Source organism: Lampris incognitus, chromosome 19, assembly GCF_029633865.1.
Source record: "Lampris incognitus isolate fLamInc1 chromosome 19, fLamInc1.hap2, whole genome shotgun sequence".
Taxonomy (NCBI): domain Eukaryota; kingdom Metazoa; phylum Chordata; class Actinopteri; order Lampriformes; family Lampridae; genus Lampris; species Lampris incognitus.
The window spans coordinates 38056383-38083899 of NC_079229.1; the positions used below are offsets into that span (position 1 = coordinate 38056383).

Here is a 27517-nt window from a genome sequence, read left to right on the forward strand (position 1 = left end):
AAAGACCCAGCTGAGATGTTACTGCATTACATATGTTACTATGTGTGTTTAAACTCTACATTGTGTCAAGATAAAGACCCAGCTGAGATGTTACTGCATTACATATGTTACGATGTGTGTTTAAACTCTACACTGTGTCAAGATAAAGACCCAGCTGAGATGTTACTGCATTACATATGTTACTATGTGTGTTTAAACTCTACACTGTGTCAAGATAAAGACCCAGCCGAGATGTTACTGCATTACATATGTTACTATGTCTGTTAAGAAACTGATACCAAAATTAACATTTTAACAACTTTACTACTATTTTTAAACAATTTAAAATGGCGCCTGTCCAACGCCTGTAGATACTGCAGTGTCTCGGTGGTAGTCATGGTGGTCAACCAGGCAGCTCATGTCAGCTTCTAAATCAGCTACTTGACCCCCTTACCATGAATGTTTTTATTTTTTATTTTTTTGGATTTTCTCCCCTTTTCCTCCACAATTGTACTTGGTCAATTACCCCACTCTTCTGAGCCGTCTTGGTCGCTGCTCCGCCCCCTCTGCTGATCCAGGGAGGGCTGCAGACTACCACATGCCTCCTCTAATACATGTGGAGTCACCAGCCACTTCTTTTCACCTGACAGTGAGGAGTTTCATCAGGGGGACGTAGCATGTGGGAGGATCACGCTATTCCCCTCAGTTCACCCTCCCCCCCAAACAGGCTCCCCGGCCGACCAGAGGAGGTGCTAGTGTAGTGACCAGGACACATACCCACATCCGGCTTCCCACCTGCAGACATGGCCAATTGTGTCTGTAGGGACGCCCGATCAAGTCGACGGTAACACGAGGATTTGAATCAGTGATCCCCATGTTCGTAGGTACCGAAATAGACCACAACGCCACCCAGACACCCTCCGGCAAAACTTTTTTAAGACCTCTGGCCTTTACTGGGACCTACAGTGCTGGACACTGTTATTTATCACCTATTACTGCACTGTCCCCAGCAGTTTTAAGACAGCTGTGGTCAAACCTGTACTTAAAAAAGCACAGGGTCTCTTAATAACTATTGAGCAGTCTGTAACCTTCCATGCTTTTGTAAAGTACTAGAGAGAGTTGTGTATCAACAACTTTCCACTCACACGGAAGAAAACCACATACATGATCCTTTCAAACAGCTTTCAGGCCTGTCACTGCACTGACACTGCACTGTCACTGTGCTGTCACTGCACAGACACTGCACTGTCACTGTACTGTCACTGTGCTGTTACTGCACAGACACTGCACTGTCACTGTGCTGTCACTGTGCTGTCACTGCACAGACACTGCACTGTCACTGTACTGTCACTGTGCTGTTACTGCACAGACACTGCACTGTCACTGTGCTGTCACTGTGCTGTCACTGCACAGACACTGCACTGTCACTGTACTGTAACTGTGCTGTTACTGCACAGACACTGCACTGACACTGTGCTGTCACTGTGCTGTCACTGCACAGACACTGCACTGTCACTGTACTGTCACTGTGCTGTTACTGCACAGACACTGCACTGACACTGCGCTGTCACTGTGCTGTCACTGCACAGACACTGCACCGACACTGTGCTGTCACTGCACAGACACTGTACTGTCACTGTGCTGTCACTGTGCTGTCAGTGCACAGACACTGCACTGACACTACTGTCACTGTGCTGGCACTGCACTGACACTGTGCTGTCACTGCCCGGTAACTGCACAGACACTGTACTGTCACTGTGCTGTCACTGTGCTGACACTGTGCTGTCACTGCCCGGTCACTGCACAAACACTGCATTGACACTGTACTGTCACTGTGCTGACACTGTGCTGTCACTGTACTGACACTTCACTGTACTGTCACTGTGCTGACACTGCACTGACACTGTACTGACACTGCACTGACACTGTACTGTCACTGCGCTGTCACTGTGCTGTCACTGCATTGACACTGTACTGTCACTGTGCTGACACTGCACTGTACTGACACTGCACTGACACTGTGCTGTCACTGCACTGACACTGCATTGTCACTGTGCTGTCACTGCACAGACACTGCACTGACACTGTGCTGTCACTGCGCTGTCACTGCACAGACACTGCACTGTCACTGTACTGTCACTGTGCTGTTACTGCACAGACACTGCACTGACACTGCGCTGTCACTGCACAGACACTGCACCGACACTGTGCTGTCACTGCACAGACACTGCACAGACACTGTACTGTCACTGTGCTGTCACTGTGCTGTCAGTGCACAGACACTGCACTGACACTACTGTCACTGTGCTGGCACTGCACTGACACTGTGCTGTCACTGCCCGGTAACTGCACAGACACTGTACTGTCACTGTGCTGTCACTGCACTGACACTGTGCTGTCACTGCCTGGTCACTGCACACACACTGCATTGACACTGTACTGTCACTGTGCTGACACTGTGCTGTCACTGCACTGACACTTCACTGTACTGTCACTGTGCTGACACTGTGCTGACACTGCATTGACACTGTACTGACACTGCACTGACACTGTACTGTCACTGCGCTGTCACTGTGCTGTCACTGCATTGACACTACTGTCACTGTGCTGACACTGCACTGTACTGACACTGCACTGACACTGTACTGTCACTGTGCTGTCACTGCACTGACACTGCGCTGACACTGCACTGTGCTGTCACTGCACTGACACTGCACTGACACTGTACTGTCACTGTGCTGACACTGCACTGTACTGACACTGTACTGACACTGTACTGTCACTGCACTGTACTGACACTGCACTGACACTGTACTGTCACTGTGCTGTCACTGCACTGACACTGCGCTGAAACTGCACTGTGCTGTCACTGCACTGACACTGCACTGTACTGACACTGCACTGACACTGTACTGTCACTGTGCTGACACTGCACTGTGCTGTCACTGCACTGACACTGCACTGACACTGTACTGTCACTGTGCTGACACTGCACTGTACTGACACTGCACTGACACTGTACTGTCACTGCACTGACACTGCACTAACACTGTACTGTCACTGTGCTGACACTGCACTGTGCTGTCACTGCACTGACACTGCACTGACACTGTACTGTCACTGTGCTGACACTGCACTGACACTGCACTGACACTGTACTGTCACTGTACTGTCACTGCACTGTACTGACACTGCACTAACACTGTACTGTCACTGTGCTGACACTGCACTGTGCTGTCACTGCACTGACACTGCACTGACACTGTGCTGACACTACACTGACCAGCGTGGTGAACCATCTCCTACTAGCTACGTACTCTGAGAAAGTACCGTAAGAGATTTATGATTGTGGAAGCAGGTGGGGTGTGTGTGTGTGTGTGTGTGTGTGTGTGTGTGTGTGTGTGTGTGTGTGTGTGTGTGTGTGTGTGTGTGTGTGTGTGTGTTGGAAATACAGAAAGCAGCCTGGGCGATTCCTCAACAGTCAGAATAGACCCCCCATTCATCTGCTCTTCAAATCCAAACCCACTTCCTAATGAGGAACCTTTAACCTGAGGGACATGAAGCTCTTTCTCTCTCTCACACACACACACACACACACACCACGCAGTAATGAAGAAGCTTTAATAAAAACATCCTCAGCTTGACAACAAACTGCTCTTTTGATCTGACAGAGTGAGAGATAGACAGAGAGATAAAGAGAGACAGAGCGATAAAGAGAAAGATAGAGGGATAAAGAGAAAGATAGAGAGATAAAAAAAGACAGGCAGATAAAGAGAGACAGAGAGATAACAGATAGAGAAAGATAGAGCGATAGAGAGAGATAACAGATAGAGAAAGATAGAGCGATAGAGAGAGATAACAGATAAAGAGAAAGATAGAGATAAAGAGAAAGAGAAAGATAGAGATAAAGAAAGACAGACAGACAAAGAGAGATAACAGATAGAGAAAGATAGAGCGATAGAGAGATAACAGATAAAGAGAAAGATAGAGAAAGACAGAAAGATAAAGAGAGAGATAAAGCACTTTGAGCTGTATCTTATATCTCTCTGTGACAGAGGACTACAAAAAATAACTTTTGTGTTCCTGTGTGTATGTGCAGTATATAAATATATATGTATACATATATATTTATATATCTATAGGTATACATATATATTCACAGAGTGTCTCCCTGCCTGCCGCCCAATGACTGCTGGGATAGGCTCCAGCATCCCTGTGACCCTGAGCAGGATAAGCAGTTCGGATAATGGATGTATATATACACACACACACACACACACACAGAACATATACTATGTACATATATACATATTCATAGAAATGTATACATACATACATACATACATACATACACACACACACACACACATATATATATATATACACATACATAGCTATATAGATATGTCTGTGTCTGCAGACTGTTTCTATCTACAGCTGTCTGTCTTTCTCTCCAAGTCTCTTGCCTGTCTGTCTGTCTGTCTGTCTGTCTGTCTGTCTGTCTGTCTGTCTGTCTGTCTATGTGACCCTTGGTTCCAGCTCAAACTGCTTCATGTTTTCTGACATTAATCAAAGACAGAAATGCTGCTTCACTCATCACATGTCCACCCACCGTTGACATTATTGTCACGCAAATAATCAAATGTCAGGAAATGAACATGTGACTGAAGACGTCAGTGTCAGATCTGCTGTAAAAAAACTGAATATTGTTCTCTGTGTCCTTCATCACTGGTGAAGATGAAGAAACATCTTCATCTTCATCCTGTCAGTCAATTCTCTTCACATTTCATGTCAGTATTCTGCAACTTTGTTTCCACTGCAACTTATCCTGCTAACTTTCATCATATCAAACGTTTATCCAGCTCAACTTAACATGTGAACTTAACATGCCTTCTGGGGACTGTACTCAGCATTTGTCATCCCCATCAAGTCTTTTTACTCAGAGCAACAACATCTGCATAAAACACAGCTGCAAGGAAATGCGGTTCATGTCCGTGTTGGTCATGTAATGTGCTTCCTATTCTGTCGACTGTGTTGCTGATTTGGTAGAATAATGATGACACGGTGGAGTCTTAATGCCCTGTTGTTGAATCTGATTGGCTGGGCAGGGCAGCCAGGCATGACATCACTTCCTGTGGTATAACCTATAGTAGTTATCTGCCATGCACAAGTTCTTCCTGTCAACTTGGTCGAGTTTTCATTTACTATACACAAGACAGATATTCTTATATGAATCCCCTTTTCTTTCTCTTGCTTACTTGGAATACTATTTTATAACGTGTTGTCCTGCATGACAAACACACATCACTGTCCTGTTTGTGTCAAAGGAACTTGTCAAGTGTGACAGCTTCTCACCCTGAAATACAGGCAAACAAAACAACCAAGCCAGAATATCAACCAGTCAGACTCCATTACTCACGTTTGACAGTGAGATCAGCGTAAGTAGACACGCCCACTCCTCGCTCTGATTGGGCGATGCAGCGGTACCGACCCGAGTCTTGATGGGTGGTGTTTTCCACGTCAAAGGTTGCAACGTACCGACGAGAGTTCACCGGTTTGTTTTCCCTGACAACCGCCTGACGACCACCAATACCCTGTAGAGCACAAATACACAAAGGATATACATCTACTACACGCACGCACACACACACACATACACACACACACACACACACACAAACACAGCAGTACCTGCAGCCAGAGGTTTATGTTGTTCTGCGGTCGCCCGTTGACGGTGCAGTGGAACGTTGCCGTCTGTCTGGCGTTTACTTCAACTCCTTTGATATGAAGGAAATGAGGAGTACTCACTGTGGACAGACACAGACAGCAGTATTACCCTCTCACACACAACATACCATGTACACAACAGTAATACACACACATTATACCACAACACTCAACCATAATACACATAACACTAGGGCTGTGTGTCGGTGAGAATCTGGTGATACGATACGTACCATGATACAGTTACGATTCAACATATCACAATATGTTGTGATACTGTAAGCAAGGTGATATGTTGTGATACTGTAAGAAAGGTGATATATTGTGATACTGTAAGCAAGGTGATATGTTGTGATACTGTAAGCAAGGTGATGTATTGTGATACTGTAAGAAAGGTGATATATCGTGATACTGTAAGAAAGGTGATATATTGTGATACTGTAAGCAAGGTGATATATTGTGGTTTCATAGGCCTGTGTTCTTTGTGCTTATGCTACTTCCTGTGTCAGTTCATGTTGTTGTGTTGGAGTGGAAGAGTCACATGGCTGAAGATAGATTACAACACTGTTGTCTAGCGGTCGTGGGGTTACACACAACACAAAATGTTTGTCACGAACCTTTACATGTAAATAATTAAAAATCCATATAGTGGTTTTGAGAATCGATACAGTATCACAAAAGATAATGTCGCAATACTCGAGTGTATTGATACTATGTTACACCCCTACATAATACTATCCTAGACAACAGTTACATGCTACACCATCAGGTACATGTTATACTGTAGTACATATCCAGCTTCTTTACACACGTCTAAACGTATTACACTCCTCCTCTACGTTCCTCTTTTCTTTTCTTCTCCATCTCTGCTCCTCTCTGAGGGGTTAGACTATTATGGGATGTGGTTCTGAATGTCCTATTATCTCCTTCCCAGGGAGACAAATCACATTTCACCACTGCAGCAGCTAACCTTTCCCCTGATCCCTTGAGCCAGGCAGCGAAATCTCTGCTTTTTCAATCACAAAATGGATCCTAGGAGACATGTGTGTGCATGTGTGTATGTGTGTTTGCAGCTGTGTGTGTGTGTTCAATCAGAATATTGAAGAGAAACAAGAGGTCAGACAGCATAGACGTTTCACAGAAAAAGCAGTCAGTCAGGGAGAACAGCCGGTCAAGGATGTTCAGACCATGTGTACACACACACACACACACACAGCTTGGTGTGTGTGTTTTTGGGGTGGCAAGAGTCAAAGTACTACGCCACCTCACTGTTCACCAGATATTGATTTTGTGTGTGTGTGTGTGTGTGTGTGTGTGCGCAATTCAACAACAAAACAAACTCTGGTTGAATATTTCCTCAATGCAGAGAGATGGGGATCAAAGTCCATGCTAATCACATTAAAATTAAAAGGAGTATAGTACAAGTATATTTCTATTTCTGCTTGCCAGTCTCTCCCTGCACACACACACACACACACACACACACACACACACACACACACACACACACACACACACAATGACCTTGGCAGTTTATGGCTATAAGCCAGAGAGAAATCTTTAGCAGTAGAACGCCCAAGACGGTCATTATGACCGTTGTGGGTGTTCAAAGTTGAATAAGTTTGGGGGAGAAGACACAGACCCGGCGCTCCCTGGCGGCTGCTCTTGTAATGGCATATATTTTAACGCCTGTACGTTACTGTTTAAACGGCGGATAAAAGCAGCTTGATAATGGCGTCTAGAGAACAGACGTGAGCTAAGCTAAGGGTGCTAGCCGGTATCGTCTCGGGGTTCTACCCGTGTAAGACAGCCTACTACTTACAGCCTTGGGCTGGCACACCGGGCTTGCTGTGCCGCCGTGGCAGGCCAGTTTCACTTCGCATATTTGGCACACTGCCTTGTCATCGCTCAATTTAAAGCGCCGCCAAACAACCGCGGTCTTCGCCATTTTGTCTTCCTTTTTGGTCTTGCCTTTAACGGCCGAGATGGACCGGGCGTGACGTCACTGATGTGCGCGAGACTGCCCTTACCGTTTTGGATTTTCAGTTTAATACCTTTTTGAAAAAACAATACCAACCTGTCGCTCCCTGAATTCTCCTAAAATTACATATAGTTGCATTTACAATGAGTTTTAGATCAACTGCACAAAACAGTTATAAGATCTCGGTAACACTTTGTTTTAGGGGGTCGGGTAATTTCCTAGTAATAAGGCGGCAATTATCTCGTAATTTCTTAGAAATAACGTTGAAATGAGCTTGTAATTTGGGTTAGGTTTAGGTTAGGGTCAGCTGTGAAATGACCTGTAAAAACTACCACCTGATTACTAGGAAATTACAAGGTCATTTCGACCTTATTTCTAAGAAATGACGTAATAATTACCACCGTATTATTAATTCCCGACCCCTAAAATGAACGGTTACCAACAGCACCTAAAACCAACACGAGCGGTCAAAATGGCCGCTTGTACTTTGCGCGTGGTCGTGCGCGTCACGTGTGTTGACGCGTCATTTCCTCCGTGAAGTTCATTGCTCTGTCCTAGAAGCACACTAGAAACACGCCAGAAACACACTAGAAACACGCTAGAAGCATGCTACAAACACGCCAGAAACACACTAGAAACACGCTAGAAGCATGCTACAAACACGCTACAAACACGCCAGAAACACACTAGAAACACGCCAGAAACATGCTACAAACACGCTACAAACACGCCAGAAACACACTAGAAACACGCCAGAAACATGCTACAAACACGCTACAAACACGCTAGAAACACGCCAGAAACACACTAGAAACACGCCAGAAACACGCCAGAAACATGCTACAAACACGCTACAAACACGCTAGAAACACGCTACAAACACGCCAGAAACACACTAGAAACACGCCAGAAACACGCCAGAAACATGCTACAAACACGCTACAAACACGCTACAAACACGCCAGAAACACACTAGAAACACGCCAGAAACATGCTACAAACACGCTACAAACACGCTAGAAACACGCCAGAAACACGCCAGAAACACACTAGAAACACGCCAGAAACACGCCAGAAACACGCTAGAAGCACGCTAGAAACACGCTACAAACACACTAGAAACACGCCAGAAACACGCTACAAACACACTAGAAACACGCCAGAAACACGCTAGAAACACGCCAGAAACACGCTACAAACACACTAGAAACACGCCAGAAACACGCTACAAACACACTAGAAACACGCTACAAACACGCTAGAAACACGCCAGAAACACACTAGAAACACGCTAGAAACACGCTAGAAGCACGCCAGCGTTCTCCAGTGCGGAGAAACAGTCTAAACCTGACTTGGTTATGTGCAGCATGTGTGGTTACAGGACCGTTACAGACGCACCATGGCTCCCATCGAGGCGCTGCAGTATTTACAGGCGTTGGACAGCAGCCATTTTAAATTGTTTGAAAAATAGTATTAAAGTTGTTAAAATGTTAATTTTGGTGTCAGTTAGTTTCTTAACAGACACGTTAACATTTGTAATGCAGTAACAACTCAGCTGGGTCTTTATCTTGACACAATGTAGAGTTTAAACACACATAGTAACATATATAATGCTGTAACATCTCAGCTGGGTCTTTATCTTGACACAATGTAGAGTTTAAACACACATAGTAACATGTGTAATGCAGTAACATCTCAGCTGGGTCTTTATCTTGACACAGTGTAGAGTTTAAACACACATAGTAACATATGTAATGCAGTAACATCTCAGCTGGGTCTTTATCTTGACACAGTGTAGAGTTTAAACACACATAGTAACATATGTAATGCAGTAACATCTCAGCTGGGTCTTTATCTTGACACAATGTAGAGTTTAAACACACATAGTAACATATGTAATGCAGTAACATCTCAGCTGGGTCTTTATCTTGACACAATGTAGAGTTTAAACACACATAGTAACATATGTAATGCAGTAACATCTCAGCTGGGTGTGTGTGTGTGTGTGTGTGTGTGTGTGTGTGTGTGTGTGTGTGTGTGTGTGTGTGTGTGTGTGTGTGTGAACACTTACTACACTGGTGGCCCTGCAGTGTGATGTCCTTGACGGCCAGCAGACCTCTCTGACCAGTGCTGACTGCCTCAAACACCAACTGGAGAGAGAGAGACAGTTTCAACATCCATTATATGAAAAACAAGTAGATGAGAGACGGCTTTATGTGACTAAAATATAGAATTCAAAAGAAAGAAAAACAAAGCAAATCGACAGACAATGTTTTAGTGGTTTCTCCATTTTCACCAGTGGTTTTCATCGAGTTTCCATGACTTCTAATCAACTTTTAGTTTCATTTCCATGACCAAGAGGACCCATTTTCCCAGTTGTCAATGAAAAGGTGTTATTTAACTCTACATATTTGAAATACTGCACATGAGCCACTTTTACAATTTGAAGACACTTATTGTTGAAACTGTTTTTCCACGGTACATTGCCAACAAGATAGCTAGCGAGCCAGCGGAGACACATGTTAGCATACTAAGAAGCTGCTGCACACACACACAATGGAAATACAAAAGATTTTTTTTTAAAAGTTCAATTCACGCTTAAGTTTTTATTCATTTTCATGGTCAAATGAGTCTTTATGGAGCTGACGCTGCTTTAGTCAGATTTACATGACTTTTCCAAAGTTATGATTTTCTACAACTTTTCAGGACTTGAAAGTTGTATTTGCAAATTTACTGACTGCTCCAGGTTTTTCAGGAACATGTAAAGCCTGCAGAGATCCATCCAGGAACGCTGTGCACGCGTGCACACCTCAAATCTGATCTCCATTGCATACCATTTTCCCAGACCATAAACCGCTGCTTTTTTGTTTTACTCGTCTGGCTGGTCCTGCGACTTATAGTCCAGAGCGACTTATACAATATAATTTTGTGGGATGAACACACTGCAATTCAACTACAGCCACTAGATGGCACTGTTTGATCTTGTGACCTAAGTGAATATACTGTACCACCACAGAAATGCGCCTTATACACCGAAGGGACTTACAATTTTTTTCCTCGCAGCAACACATTTTTTTTTTCTGAGTGCAACGTATACTCCTGTGCAATTTGTAGTCTGGGAAATACAGTAAATGATAATTGCAAATGTCATAAATTGGCACGGTGGCGCAGTGGTTAGTGCAGTCGCCTCACAGCAAGAAGGTCCAGGGTTCAAACCCCGGGGTTGGCCAACCTTGGAGGCCATCCCAGGTCGTCCTCTGTGTGGAGTTTGCATGTTCTCCCCGTGTCTGTGTGGGTTTCTTCCGGGTGCTCCGGTTTCCCCCCACAGTCCAAAGACATGTAGGTCAGGTGACTCGGCTGTACTAAATTGTCCCTAGGTGTGTGAGTGTGTGTGTGTGTGTGTGTGTGTGTGTGTGTTGGCCCTGTGATGGTCTGGCAGCCTGTCCAGGGTGTCTCCCCGCCTGCTGCCCAATGACTGCTGGGATAGGCTCCAGCATCCTGTGACCCTGACTAGGGTAAGCAGCTTGGATAACGGCTGGATAAATAGACAAGATAGTGACTGGGCTAATGTATTTAACATCCATAGCAGTGACCATATTACCATGTGTGTACATGTTAAGTTGTTAGCTTTCTGACGCTAGCTACCCTCTATTGATCTGGTGCTGAGCTAGCCTACTGGTGTCCTCTGTTCTTCATCACGCTACAACTAAGAAGGGTTTAGACTGACCAAACTGCCTGTGTGTCCATGTTGTACAGGAAGTGATGTCAGACATAGCGTAAAAACATGATTGATCTCAGAGGAGGCGGCAGTGAATTTGACTGTGGGGCGTTTGCTAGCTTCATCCTGAGAATGGGCATCTGTCGGTGTCTCGTCCTGCTCTCTCCGAATGTGAACTGAAGGCAGAAAATCCTCCCGTCATGACTCAAAGCAGCTTTGATGAATCACTCATTTAAAAGATACCGTTGAGTAGAAACAGCAGTTTTACATTGAAAATTATTCTACTGAGTGTGAAATGGCCGGGATGAGAGTCAGCACCTCCAAGTCTGAGGCCATGGTTCTCTACTGGAAAATGGTGGACTGCTCCCTCCAGGTTGGGGATGAGACTTGTTGCGTCACATGAAGGAGTTCAAGAATCTCGGGGTCTTGTTCACGAGTGAGGGTAGGATGGAGCGGGAGATTGACAGGTGGATTGGTGCAGCATCAGCAGTAATGTGGACACTGTACTGGACCGTTGTGGTGAAGAGGGAGCTGAGCTGGGAGGCAAAGCTCTCAATTTACCAGTCAGTCTTTGTTCCAACTCTCACCTATGGTCATGAGCTTTGGGTAGTGACCGAAAGGGTGAGATGGTGGATACAAGTGGCTGAAATGAGTTTCCTCCATCGGGTGTCTGGGCTCAGCCTTAGAGATAGGGTGAGGAGCTCGGACATCTGGAGGGAGCTCGGAGTAGAGCCGCTGCTCCTTCACATCAAAAGGAGCCAGTTGAGGTGGTTCGGGCATCTGATCAGGATGCCTCCTGGGCGCCTTCCTTTGGAGGTTTACCGGGCACGGCCAACCGGGAGGAGATCCCGGGGTAGACCCAGAACTCGCTGGACGGAGTACACGTCCAATCTGGCCCGGGAACACCTTGGGATCCCCCAGCAGGAGCTGGAGGGTGTTGCTGGGGAGAGGGACGTCTGGAGTGCCCTGCTTAGCTTGCTGCCACCCCGACCCGACCACGAAGAAGCGGCTGAAGATGAATGAATGAATGAATGAAAGAATTATTCTATTGCTTTCTGCTGCCGTCGGGAGTTGGCTTATCTGCCAGGGTGGAAATGACGGCTGAACATCTGGACAATGTCTACGAACGTCAACAATGCAACCGTGTGCACACACGCATACAGACATACACACACACACACATGCATGTACAATATCAGATATACACACAAACACGAGTGTTGTGTTAATACATGAATCAGTGGATCCTTGTAGTTTGCATTTCGTCCCCTCTGATGTGTTTCTAACCTCATTTCTTTTCCTTCTCAGTAGAACAATTCTGAATAGAAGAACAATGAAGAAACCAGGAGAGAGGACGACGTGTTTCTCTGAAATGTAAGTCATCAGACCCCACGACTGCATCTGTGTGTGTGCGTGTGTGCTGTGAGGTTTGTGACCTAGTGGCCTAAACATTCCACTGCCTTATCACCACAGAACCTAGCAGCACACACTTCCTGTTGGTGCTCAGAACCAGGATGCAGCGTGGCCCCGTCGGACTCTGACGTGTGATATTTACACGCTGCTTTTCCTCCTCTCTTGTTTCAGATTGAACATTGTCTGCATATTTCATGGTTTATTCTCTTTTTCTTCTCTCTCCTCCTGTCTTTGCTTCTGTCATGTTACATGTTGTCTTTCTCTCCCAGCATCGCCTCATTCTTTCACTTTTTCATCAGTCCCATGAGCCCCCCTCTCTCTGTCTCTCTCTGTCTCTCTCTGTCTCTCTCTGTCTCTCTCTCTCTGTCTCTCTCTGTCTCTCTCTGTCTCTCTCTGTCTCTCTCTGTCTCTCTCTGTCTGTCTGTCTGTCTGTCTGTCTGTCTGTCTCTCTCTCTCTCTCTCTGTTTCTGTCAATTCAATTCAATTCAGTGACGCTTTATTGGCATGACTGCATTAATTTCAATGTTGCCAAAGCAAAACAGGTCAACAGAAGTAAACAAACAAAACAAAAACAACAGAGTACCAAACACAAAACAAAAAAACCCAAAACAAAATAAAAGAAATACACAGGTCTGGCAGAAACATAGAACAGCACTTGAACAGCAACTGACAGTAACTGACAGTGTTTTGGTCACTAACTGACCCTTAGGCTATGGCATTCTCACACATACTGTGCCACAAGGTGTGACCTTTGACCCTCTCCTAAAATAAGTGGCCAATGTTCTTTCTCATCCAGGAGTAGAACATTTGGAATCTGGTTTTCAGATGTCTCCTGGTATTTTTCTCTTATGTTCTGGAATGTCTCACAATTTAGCAGGAAGTGCATCTCTGTCTCCACCTCACCTGCCATACAGTGACCACATATTCTTTGCTCTTTTGGTAGCCAAGATGTTTTGTGTGTCTGTCCTTTTCCCTGGCTAGACTGTGGTCAGTGAGCCTGTGCTTGGTAAGGATGTGTCTGTGCTGACTGTCTCTGACAGTGGACAGACAGTCAGCCGGTTTGTCTTCTCTTTTTAGGGCCCCATAATATTCTAACTTGTGTTGTCATTTGGTTTCTGTGTCGCAGTGCTCCACATATGAGTTGTTGCATTGTGTGATGATGTGGTTTCCTCTAGTCTGTGGTTGGTCAGCAGTGCTAGTCTGAAACTCATCTGTGTCAGTGGTTACGGGGTCAGTTAGTTTCAGAACCAGCTGACTGAGGGGACTCTTTTGGGGCTTAGTTCTTGGATCTGGAATGCTTTAAACTGCAGTGTGTGGTGGGGACTTGATTTAAGGTGCATCCAGAATTTAAGTGATCTGTTTTGATATTTATTATCAGTGGGAAACGGCCTCATTCTGCCCTGCATGCACTTGTTGCTGTTTTCCTTTGTACATTTGGGCGCAATTTTCTACAGAATTCTGCATGCAGGGCTTCTATTGGATGTTGGTCCCATCTAGCGTAGTCTTGCTGACTGAGTGGACCCCATAATTCACTTCCATATACTGCTATGGGCAGGAGGACACTGTCAAAGATTTTGGACCAGGTTTTAATTGGGGTGTCTGTTTTATAGACTGTTCTCTTTATTGCATAGAAAGCTGTTCGGGCTTTCTCTTTAAGTGCTTTCACTGCCAGACCAAAGCTTCCCGCAGCACTGACCCTCAGTCCCAGGTCATCATAGTTTAACGTGTGCTCTAGGCCGGTGTTACCTAGAGTAAATAGGTGTCTACTTTCCTCACACCTGGGCTTCTTCTGGAAGATCATATTTTTTGTCTTTTTTAAGTTTACTGCCAGGGCCCAGTTCTGACAGTATTTCTCTAGCAGATCCAGATGCTGCTGTAGACCCTGTTCTGTGGGTGACAGCAGCACCAGGTCATCTGCATAGAGGAAGAATTTAACTTCTGTGTCGTTTAGGGTGAGGCCAGGAGCTCCACATTGTTCCAGTAACACTGCTAACTCACTGATGCAGATATTGAACAGGGTTGGACTCAAACTGCAGCCCTGTCTCACCCCTCGCCCTTGAGCGAAGTATTCTGTCTCTCCCTCTCCCTCTCTCTCTCTCTCTCTTTGTCTCTCGCTGCATGCTGGGAGGTTCGGTGGTGGAGAGCGTGGTGAGTTTGGCGGAGAATCTGTTTCTCGATTTTCCCTCCTTTCTTTTTCCTACTGTGTTTATTGTATGATTATTTTGTAGTTGTGGTTGTTTTTAGTGTAGTTTGGTGTGTGTTTGGTCGTTGTTTTTGGCGGATGGTGAGTCGTGCTTCGTGCCGGGCATGGCGTCCCTTGAGAACCCATCCCTGTCTTTGATGCACGGCGTGAGGTTTGCACCGCCTCCCAGTACCATGGTGCAGCAGGTGCTGTTGGCGGTAGGAGAACAGGTCGGGCATGGAAACATCTCATTTGCTTCACGAATGAATAAAGCGGTGGTTGTATTTTTGAAGGAACAGGGTTTGGTCAACCAGCTGATCGAAAACGGCTTACCAGTAAACGATGAGTTTACCCTCGTTTCCCCACTGGCGGTGCCCTACACCCGGATCACCGTGTCCGGAGTCCCTCCTTTTATTTCCAACAAGGTGCTGGTGCAAGAACTGAGGCGCTTTGGGAAGCTTGCGAGTGGGTTCCGGACGGTGAATCTGGGGTGTGATGACATCAAACCGAAGCATGTTCAGTCTCTGAGGAGACAGGTGTTCATGTATTTGGACTCTCCGACCTAAACATCTCTTTCCGTGTTAAGCTCGAGGAGGGTTTCTACATAGTGTATGCTAGCTCCGGGACTATGAAGTGTTTTGAGTGTGGAGATGTGGGTCACAAGTGGATTGCTTGTCCACATAGACAGCACGCAGCAGGGTCTGCAGCGGCTGATGTGTGTGACAACGGGGAGGGGAGCAGTGGGCAGTGGGCCGATGTGGCTAACAGTGGTGAGCAGCAGGCCGCTGCGCCCAATGTGGCTAACGGTGGCGGGCAACAGACCGTTGCGGTCGATGTGGCTAACGGTGGCGGGCAAGAGACCGCTGCGGTCAATGTGCCTGATGGTGGCAAGCAACAGCCCGCTGCGGACAAGGTAGCTGACGGTGGTGAGCAGCGGGCCGATGTGGCTGACGGTGGCGAGCATCGGGCCACTGCGGCTGACAATGGGGAGGGAGGCGGTCGGGCAGCAGATGCTGCCCGAGGCCACTCCCCCTGTGCAGAGTGAGGCTGGTGACTCTGTGGTCGGGGCCACCGGTGTGTGCGGCTCTGTGTCTACGGATAATTTAGCAGGGGGGGTGGAGGCTGACTAAGTGAAGATGGGTCACTTGTTGTGAATGTCTAATGTATTACGGTCGTGTGTGTGTGTGTGTGTATTTTGATGGAGTAATGATGGTGCAGGATATTCTGTTCTTCCGGCTTACCAGTTTGTTTACTGTTGACTTGATGGGAATGGAGTGTTAGTTTTTTTTTACTGTGATGTAAATAAAAGTTATTTTAAAAGTCAAAGTCTCTTCTGTCTCTCTGTCTCTCGCTGTCTGTGTCTCTCTCTGTCTGTCTCTGTCTGTCTCTCTGTCTGTCTCTCTCTCTCTCTCTCTCTCTCATATCTTTCCTTATAGTCTGCCATCCACTAGGACACAGGATGCCCACTTCTCACTGTGACTTTCCACATACAGGCAGCAGCCATACCACTGTCTTATTCATGCAGCATAAGGACACCTGGTGGAGGGATATTATTATTATTATTATTAATACTATTGTTCAAACAGTTGTACATGTGTTTGTCAGGTTGTAGATGGTTTGTCCAGCGGGGGCAGCGAGCACATGGAGTCCTGAATCAACAAGTCACAACCGTGTCATAACCAGGACTTCCTGTCATGTCAGGCTCAGCAGTGTAAAGCGAGATGGCCAGATCACCAACAGCTACACCAGTCAAATATAACCACAGTTACAAGTTAGCTTGACAATGCCACGAATTACCATAATATACACAATTATATGCATAATATGCACAATTATATGCATAATATACAAAATTAACATTCACCTCTCTGTCTCTAGCTCTTATAATTACTGCTCATTTGAAGGCAGAAACAAGTAGATCAGAAACAACTCATTCCAAACACACATGCACACACACACACACACACACACACACACACACACACACACACATTCCCTCATGTACAAACACATGCACAAACGCCTGTGGTGTGTGTGTTTTGTATTGCTGCCAGGTGTTACTGACTCTGAACTGCCTGCAATTAACAACCATCCTCCAACCACACCAGCGGACACTAATTGGCTACATCAACAAGGAGATGACACACCCACCCTGAGATCAGGACTACTGATGACACACCCACCCTGAGATCAGGACTAGAGATGACACACCCACCCTGAGATCAGAACTAGAGATGACACACCCACCCTGAGATCAGAACTAGCGATGACACACCCACCCTGAGATCAGGACTAGAGATGACACACCCACCCTGAGATCAGGACTAGAGATGACACACCCACCCTGAGATCAGGACTAGAGATGACACATCCACCCTGAGATCAGGACTACTGATGACACACCCACCCTGAGATCAGGACTAGAGATGACACACCCACCCTGAGATCAGAACTAGAGATGACACACCCACCCTGAGATCAGAACTAGAGATGACACACCCACCCTGAGATCAGGACTAGAGATGACACACCCACCCTGAGATCAGGACTAGAGATGACACACCCACCCTGAGATCAGAACTAGAGATGACACACCCACCCTGAGATCAGAACTACTGATGACACACCCACCCTGAGATCAGGACTAGAGATGACACCCACCCTGAGATCAGAACTAGAGATGACACACCCACCCTGAGATCAGGACTAGAGATGACACACCCACCCTGAGATCAGAACTAGAGATGACACAACCACCCTGAGATCAGGACTAGAGATGACACACCCACCCTGAGATCAGAACTAGAGATGACACACCCTGAGAAGAGAACTAGAGATGACACACCCACCCTGAGATCAGAACTAGAGATGACACACCCACCCTGAGATCAGGACTAGAGATGACACACCCACCCTGAGATCAGAACTAGAGATGACACACCCACCCTGAGATCAGGACTAGAGATGACACACCCACCCTGAGATCAGAACTAGAGATGACACACCCACCCTGAGATCAGGACTAGAGATGACACCCACCCTGAGATCAGAACTAGAGATGACACACCCACCCTGAGATCAGAACTAGAGATGACACACCCACCCTGAGATCAGGACTAGAGATGACACACCCACCCTGAGATCAGAACTAGAGATGACACACCCACCCTGAGATCAGAACTAGAGATGACACACCCACCCTGAGAAGAGAACTAGAGATGACACACCCACCCTGAGATCAGAACTAGAGATGACACACCCTGAGAAGAGAACTAGAGATGACACACCCACCCTGAGATCAGAACTAGAGATGACACACCCACCCTGAGATCAGGACTAGAGATGACACACCAACCCTGAGATCAGGACTAGAGATGACACACCCACCCTGAGATCAGGACTAGAGATGACACACCCACCCTGAGATCAGGACTAGAGATGACACACCCACCCTGAGATCAGAACTAGAGATGACACACCCACCCTGAGATCAGGACTAGAGATGACACACCCACCCTGAGATCAGAACTAGAGATGACACACCCACCCTGAGATCAGGACTAGAGATGACACCCACCCTGAGATCAGAACTAGAAATGACACACCCACCCTGAGATCAGAACTAGAGATGACACACCCACCCTGAGATCAGGACTAGAGATGACATAACCACCCTGAGATCAGAACTAGAGATGACACACCCACCCTGAGATCAGAACTAGAGATGACACACCCACCCTGAGATCAGAACTACTGATGACACACCCACCCTGAGATCAGAACTAGAGATGACACACCCACCCTGAGATCAGGACTAGAGATGACACACCCACCCTGAGGTCAGGACTAGAGATGACACACCCACCCTGAGATCAGAACTAGAGATGACACACCCACCCTGAGATCAGAACTACTGATGACACACCCACCCTGAGATCAGGACTAGAGATGACACACCCACCCTGAGATCAGGACTAGAGATGACACACCCACCCTGAGATCAGAACTAGAGATGACACACCCACCCTGAGATCAGAACTAGAGATGACACACCCACCCTGAGATCAGGACTAGAGATGACACACCCACCCTGAGATCAGAACTAGAGATGACACACCCTGAGAAGAGAACTAGAGATGACACACCCACCCTGAGATCAGAACTAGAGATGACACACCCACCCTGAGATGAGGACTAGAGATGACACACCCACCCTGAGATCAGGACTAGAGATGACACACCCACCCTGAGATCAGAACTAGAGATGACACACCCACCCTGAGATCAGAACTAGAGATGACACACCCACCCTGAGATCAGAACTAGAGATGACACACCCACCCTGAGATCAGGACTAGAGATGACACACCCACCCTGAGATCAGGACTAGAGATGACACACCCACCCTGAGATCAGAACTAGAGATGACACACCCACCCTGAGATCAGGACTAGAGATGACACACCCCCCCTGAGATCAGAACTAGAGATGACACACCCACCCTAAGATCAGAACTAGAGATGACACACCCACCCTGAGAAGAGAACTAGAGATGACACACCCACCCTGAGATCAGAACTAGAGATGACACACCCTGAGAAGAGAACTAGAGATGACACACCCACCCTGAGATCAGAACTAGAGATGACACACCCACCCTGAGATCAGGACTAGAGATGACACACCCACCATGAGATCAGGACTAGAGATGACACACCCACCCTGAGATCAGAACTAGAGATGACACACCCACCCTGAGATCAGGACTAGAGATGACACACCCACCCTGAGATCAGGACTAGAGATGACACACCCACCCTGAGATCAGGACTAGAGATGACACACCCACCCTGAGATCAGGACTAGAGATGACACACCCACCCTGAGATCAGAACTAGAGATGACACACCCACCCTGAGATCAGAACTAGAGATGACACACCCACCCTGAGATCAGAACTAGAGATGACACATCCACCCTGAGATCAGAACTAGAGATGACACACCCACCCTGAGATCAGAACTAGAGATGACACACCCACCCTGAGAAGAGAACTAGTGATGACACACCTACCCTGAGATCAGGACTAGAGATGACACACCCACCCTGAGAAGAGAACTAGAGATGACACACCCACCCTGAGATCAGGACTAGAGATGACACACCTACCCTGAGATCAGAACTAGAGATGACACACCCTGAGAAGAGAACTAGAGATGACACACCCACCCTGAGATCAGGACTAGAGATGACACACCCACCCTGAGATCAGAACTAGAGATGACACACCCACCCTGAGATCAGGGCTAGAGAACACGAGACTAAAGCACTGCTGGAAACCACATACACACATACAATACAGACACACTGATGCTGATGATGCTGTGTGTGTGTGTGTGTGTTTTACCTGGTAGTAGTTAGGCCAGAAAGTGGACACAGCTAGCTCCACCCCTCTCCACCTGTGGTAGGCGGGGCCTGAGGAGTTGAACACCGGAACACCCAAAGGGCTGCTGTTCTCTGCAATAAACATATGAGCAACTGAGTCTGTGCCTCAGACCTGCGGTGTGTGTCGTCACTCTGGCCTCTAGGACTCCAGGTGTGTGTGTGTGTGTGTGTGTGTGTGTGTATTTGACATTTGGAAGTGTGCGACGTTACCTTTGACATAGACGTTGAGCTGGGCAGGCGGGGCGCCTTCCCGCCCCCCCGCCAGGTAAAACAGGAAGGTGACACAGTGAGTGTCATTCTCCTTCAGCGGAGGCATCAGCAGCTGAGCTCTCTGACCAGCGAACCGACCCGTGGTGTTGACATAGAGGAACGCTGAGCCTGTTCTCACACACACAGACACACACACACACACACACACACACACACACACACACACAGACACACACACAACATTACATACAGTACATGTGCAGTCACATGGCTGTGTGATGTCAGCCTGATGTCACATATATGAGCCGAGGGAGGAGGGCGTCTGTATAGTACAGTACCAGCACCAGTACCAGTATCATCACGAGTATCAGCACCACTACCAGCACCAGTACCAGTACCAGCTCCAGTACCAGTACCGGCACCAGTATCAACGCCAGTACCAGTATCCACACCAGTACCAGCACCAGTATCAGTACCAGCACCAGTATCCGCACCACTACCAGCATCAGTACCAGCACCACTAACAGTACCCGCACCAGTACCAGTACCACTACCAGCAACCAGGACACTTTCTCATGTCATATCGCTTCATGCACTTGCACATGAAATGAAACGAAATGAAACACCGTTTCCCCTACAGCAGTACAACACAAAAACAACACAAAAACAACCGACACAAATACAACCAACACAAATACAACACAAAAACAACCAACACAAATACAACCAACACAAATACAACACAAAAACAACCAACACAAAAACAACCAACACAAATACAACACAAAAACAACCAACACAAAAACAACCAACACAAATACAACCAACACAAATACAACAACATAAATACAACCAACACAAATACAACACAAATACAACCAACACAAATACAACAGAAATACACAACATACCCAAAGTAACACACACACCCACAACAACAACACACACACACACACACACACACACACACCCAAACTAACACACACACCCAAACTAACACACACACCCACAACAACACACACACACAAACTAACACACACACACAAACTAACACACACTAACACACACCCACACTAACACACACACCCACACACACACACAAACTAGGCCACCCACACAAACTAACACACACACCCACACACACACAAACGTCCAAACTAACACACCCACACAAACTAACACACATATCCACACTAACACACACCCACACACTAACACACATCCAAACTAACACACACCCCCCACACTAACACACACACCCAAACTAACACACACACCCCACACTAACACACCCACACAAACTAACACACCCACACAAACTAACACACCCACTCAAACTAACACACACACACACACACACACACACCCAAACTAACACACATACCCACACTAACACAAACACCCAAACTAACACACACCCACACTAACACACACACAAACTAACACACATACCCACACTAACACACACACCCAAACTAACACACATACCCACACTAACACACACACCCAAACTAACACACATACCCACACTAACACAAACACCCAAACTAACACACACCCACACTAACACACACACAAACTAACACACATACCCACACTAACACACACACCCAAACTAACACACACACCCACACTACCACACACACCCAAACTAACACACACACCCACACTAACACACACACCCAAACTAACACACACACCCACACTACCACACACACCCACACTAAAAAAAAAAAAAAGACTGTCCAGGAGAACGAACGCCAGCCAGGATGACGGTCGGACCTGCCGGTCTGCATGGGCTAGCAGTTAGCTTAGCCTGCTGGTCTGCATGGGCTAGCAGTTAGCTTAGCCTGCTGGTCTGCATGGGCTAGCAGTTAGCTTAGCCTGCCGGTCTGCATGGGCTAGCAGTTAGCTTAGCCTGCCCCGCTCGCCCAGCCGATCCAGCGCCAGCTCTCCCAGCCATCAAATGAAGACACAAACTTAGATGCAGATGTGGACAAAAAGCCTGCATGATGGTACTGGGGGGAGGGGGGGGGCTGCGCCTGGCCTGGGCTGGCCTGGCCTGGCTTGGGCTGGCCTGGGCTGGGCTGGCCTGGGCTGGGCTGGCTTGGGCTGGCCTGGGCTGGGCTGGCCTGGGCTGGCCTGGCTTGGGCTGGCCTGGCCTGACCTGGCTTGGGCTGGCCTGGGCTGGCCTGGCCTGGGCTGGGCTGGCCTGGGCTGGCCTGGGCTGGGCTGGGCTGGGCTGGCCTGGGCTGGGCTGGCTTGGGCTGGGCTGGGCTGGGCTGGGCTGGCCTGGGCTGGCCTGGGCTGGGCTGGCCTGGGCTGGGCTGGCTTGGGCTGGCCTGGGCTGGGCTGGGCTGGGCTGGCCTGGGCTGGCCTGGCTTGGGCTGGCCTGGCCTGGCCTGACCTGGCTTGGGCTGGCCTGGGCTGGCCTGGCCTGGGCTGGGCTGGCCTGGGCTGGCCTGGGCTGGGCTGGGCTGGGCTGGCTTGGGCTGGCCTGGGCTGGGCTGGCCTGGGCTGGGCTGGGCTGGCCTGGGCTGGGCTGGCCTGGGCTGGGCTGGCTTGGGCTGGCCTGGCCTGGGCTGGGCTGGCCTGGCTTGGGCTGGCCTGGCCTGGGCTGGCCTGGCCTGGCTTGGGCTGGCCTGGCCTGGGCTGGGCTGGCCTGGCCTGGGCTGGCCTGGCCTGGGCTGGGCTGGGGCTGGCCTGGCCTGGCTTGGGCTGGCCTGGGCTGGCCTGGGCTGGCCTGGCCTGGGCTGGGCTGGGCTGGCCTGGCCTGACCTGGCTTGGGCTGGCCTGGGCTGGCCTGGCCTGTGCTGGGCTGGCCTGGGCTGGCCTGGGCTGGGCTGGGCTGGCCTGGGCTGGCCTGGCTTGGGCTGGCCTGGGCTGGCCTGGCTTGGGCTGGCCTGGGCTGGCCTGGCCTGGGCTGGGCTGGGCTGGCCTGGGCTGGGCTGGGCTGGGCTGGGCTGGCCTGGCTTGGGCTGGCCTGGGCTGGGCTGGGCTGGCCTGTTTGCTGTACAGCTGGTGTACTGAGACAGAAAACACCAGGCTTGTGCTGAACATGAAGAGAAGACAAGAGGAACACTGACGTCCATGACGGAGTGGACAGAAGCGCTGTTTCACACCTCCACATGGCGCTGCGAAAGGAAACAGCGACTGGCGGGTTTCAGAATAAGGGCGTGCCTGTTTTTAATGAGGTCTGCAGAGAAGCTGGGTGGGACAACAGACTCCACAATAAAAGCGTCACGGAAACGAGTTGCAGCAGCAGAAGCAACGACAATGACTGTAAAAAGCCAACACAAAGACTTCGCTTCACGAAAGTCAGACCTATGTACAAACCACCAATTTGTAAACTAAAGTCTTACAGGTGACGTACTAGTGTGTGTGTGTGTGGGTGTGTGTGTGTGGGTGTGTGTGTGTTTGTGTGTGTGAAACAACAGCAGCTCATTAGACTTTGCCTCTTGTCCTGTTGTTACAGAAACAGCTGTCAATCAAAGTGGTTTTGGCTTCTCTTTCCAACTCGCTCTCTCGTTCTGTCTGTCACTGTCAGTCAGTCAGTCAGTCAGTCAGTCTGTCTGTCTGTCTGTCTGTCTGTCTGTCTGTCTGTCTGTCTGTCTGTCTGTCTGTCTGTCTCCACTTCCCTCCCAGAGAGAGAGAGATGACAGGAAGAAGAGAGGTTGTTTCTCCACTTGTTTTTTTAGAGGAAGCAGTGAGGATTGTTCAAGACGTCGTACTTCCCTTCATCCCCATCCGCACCCCCCTCCCCCCAATCTACTCCTTCATCGTACCATCTCTTTATCACCCCCCCTCCCCGCCCCCCGCACAGCCTGTCAGGGGCGTCAGGCAGCATTTAAAGTGACAACGGATTTGAATTTCATAGAAACACAACTTTAATGAGGAGAGAGAGAGAGAGAGAGCAAGAGAGACAGAGAGACAGAGAGAGAGAGACAGAGACAGAGAGAGGGAGAGCGAGAGACAGAGAGAGAGAGAGAGGGAGAGCGAGAGAGAGAGACAGAGAGAGAGAGAGAGACAGAGAGAGAGAGAGAGACAGAGACAGAGAGAGGGAGAGCGAGAGACAGAGAGAGAGAGAGAGAGAGGGAGAGCGAGAGAGACAGAGAGAGAGAGAGACAGAGAGCGACAGAGAGACAGAGAGAGAGAGAGACAGAGAGAGACAGAGAGAGAGAGAGAGACAGAGAGAGAGAGAGAGACAGAGACAGAGAGAGGGAGAGCGAGAGACAGAGAGAGAGAGAGAGAGAGGGAGAGCGAGAGAGACAGAGAGAGAGAGAGACAGAGAGCGACAGAGAGACAGAGAGAGAGAGCGACAGAGAGACAGAGAGAGAGAGAGAGAGAGAGACAAAGAGAGAGAGAGAGAGAAAGAGAGAGAGAGAGAGAAAGACAGAGAGAGAGAGACAGAGAGCGACAGAGAGACAGAGAGAGAGACAGAGAGGGAGAGCGAGAGAGAGAAAGACAGAGAGAGAGAGACAGAGAGCGACAGAGAGACAGAGAGAGAGACAGAGAGGGAGAGCGAGAGAGACAGAGAGACAGAGAGACAGAGAGAGAGACAGAGAGGGAGAGCGAGAGAGAGAAAGACAGAGAGAGAGAGACAGAGAGCGACAGAGAGACAGAGAGAGACACAGAGGGAGAGAGAGAGAGACAGAGAGACAGAGAGAGAGAGAGAGAGACAGAGAGAGAGACAGAGAGGGAGAGCGAGAGAGAGAAAGACAGAGAGAGAGAGACAGAGAGCGACAGAGAGGCAGAGAGAGACAGAGAGGGAGAGCGAGAGAGACAGAGAGACAGAGAGACAGAGAGACAGAGAGAGAGAGAGAGAGAGAGAGAGAGAGAGAGAGAGAGAGAGAGAGACAGAGAGAGAGAGAGCAAGAGAGACAGAGAGAGAGAGAGACAGAAAGAGAGAGACAGAAAGAGAGAGAGAGACAGAGAGAGAGAGAGAAAGAGACAGAGAGACAGAGAGACAGAGAGAGACAGAGAGAGACAGAGAGAGAGAGAGAGGGAGAGCGAGAGACAGGGAGACAGAGAGACAGAGACAGAGAGACAGAGACAGAGAGAGAGATGGGGTAGCGGCTGGTATGTGGTGGTGGGGAGGGGAAGTTGAAGGGCGTCTCCACAGTGACGGCTGTTGAATATGTCTGTTCTAAAGCTAAAACTGCAGTTGTCAATCAAAATGAGGTAGAGAGAAAGGGAGCGGGGGGGGCTGGAGCGGGGTGGGAGACCCTTTCTCTTTTCTTTTTTTTTAGCTTTAACCAATTCTTTAATGGTCCAATTTGCATTTAAATAAAATTAGTATTAACACAGATACTCATACACATGCTGAAACACAACAGTCCCCATACACAGTAAAAACAAAGATACACACCTTCGGTTTTTCAGGAATTAAGAAGTAGTAGTTGGTTTTCTACAGAGCACAGAACATCTCCATGTCCCCAAACAGAAACAAATTCTTCCACGTTTGAACTCATTTGTAATATATGAACTCAGTTTTCAGCCAAGCAGCCACTAGAACCCTGAACATGAATATATCATCTGTGGACCCCGTGACTTTCATTTTGTTTCTTCTACTAAGCCAAATGCTAATTTTTGCCTAACCTATCAGAAAATTAACCAAGGTGACACGTCTGCACTGTGCTGCCGTGTACCTCAAACCAAAGACAAACAGGCTGTCTTCCAAAACCTCTCCTAAACCTCTGAGCCGCTGCTGCAGGACAGAGAAAAGAGAGCCCAACCTGGGACATCTGAGCCAGAAGTGCTGTAGAGTTTCTTCATCATTACAGAAAGAGCAGTGACTCCCTGCCCTAGGGTCAATGTGTGCCACGTCTGTTCGTAGCCAGAGCCCCATGTACCACCCTCCACTGTAGACCCATGTACCACCCTCCACTGTAGATCCATGTACCACCCTCCACTGTAGACCCATGTACCACCCTCCACCGTAGATCCATGTACCACCTTCCACTGTAGATCCATGTACCACCTTCCACTGTAGATCCATGTACCACCTTCCACTGTAGATCCATGTACCACCCTCCACCGTAGATCCATGTACCACCTTCCACTGTAGATCCATGTACCACCTTCCACTGTAGATCCATGTACCACCCTCCACTGTAGATCCATGTACCACCCTCCACTGTAGACCCATGTACCACCCTCCACTGTAGATCCATGTACCACCTTCCACTGTAGATCCATGTACCACCTTCCACTGTAGATCCATGTACCACCCTCTACTTTAGATCAATGGACCACCCTCCACTGTAGATCCATGTACCACCCTCCACCGTAGAGCCATGGACCACCCTCCACTGTAGATCCATGTACCACCCTCCACTGTAGATCCATGTACCACCCTCCACCGTAGATCCATGTACCACCCTCTACTGTAGATCCATGTACCACCCTCTACTGTAGATCAATGGACCACCCTCCACTGTAGATCCATGTACCACCCTCCACCGTAGATCCATGGACCACCCTCCACTGTAGATCCATGTACCACCCTCCACTGTAGATCAATGGACCACCCTCCACTGTAGATCCATGTACCACCCTCCACTGTAGATCAATGGACCACCCTCCACTGTAGATCCATGTACCACCCTCCACCGTAGATCCATGGCCCACCCTCCACTGTAGATCCATGTACCACCCTCCACTGTAGATCAATGGACCACCCTCCACTGTAGGTCCATGGACCACCCTCCACTGTAGATCCATGTACCACCCTCCACTGTAGATCAATGGACCACCCTCCACTGTAGATCCATGGACCACCCTCCACTGTAGATCCATGGACCACCCTCCACTGTAGATCCATGTACCACCCTCCACTGTAGATCCATGTACCACCTTCCAC

At 48.3% G+C, this 27517-nt stretch overlaps 1 protein-coding gene across 3 annotated transcripts in view; it reads right to left on the reverse strand.

Moving 5' to 3' along the window:
* Window positions 1–27517, reverse strand: part of LOC130129970 (receptor-type tyrosine-protein phosphatase mu-like) — a 390986-nt gene that overhangs the window by 235186 nt on the left and 128283 nt on the right. For all 3 annotated transcript variants that reach the window (XM_056299678.1, XM_056299677.1, XM_056299679.1), the window contains exons 3-7: window positions 20656–20823; window positions 20408–20517; window positions 9759–9837; window positions 5671–5786; window positions 5399–5573 (exon numbers count right to left, since the gene is read on the reverse strand). In XM_056299678.1, coding sequence (XP_056155653.1) covers window positions 5399–5573; window positions 5671–5786; window positions 9759–9837; window positions 20408–20517; window positions 20656–20823 — 648 coding nt within the window. The remainder of the gene's footprint in view (window positions 1–5398; window positions 5574–5670; window positions 5787–9758; window positions 9838–20407; window positions 20518–20655; window positions 20824–27517) is intronic.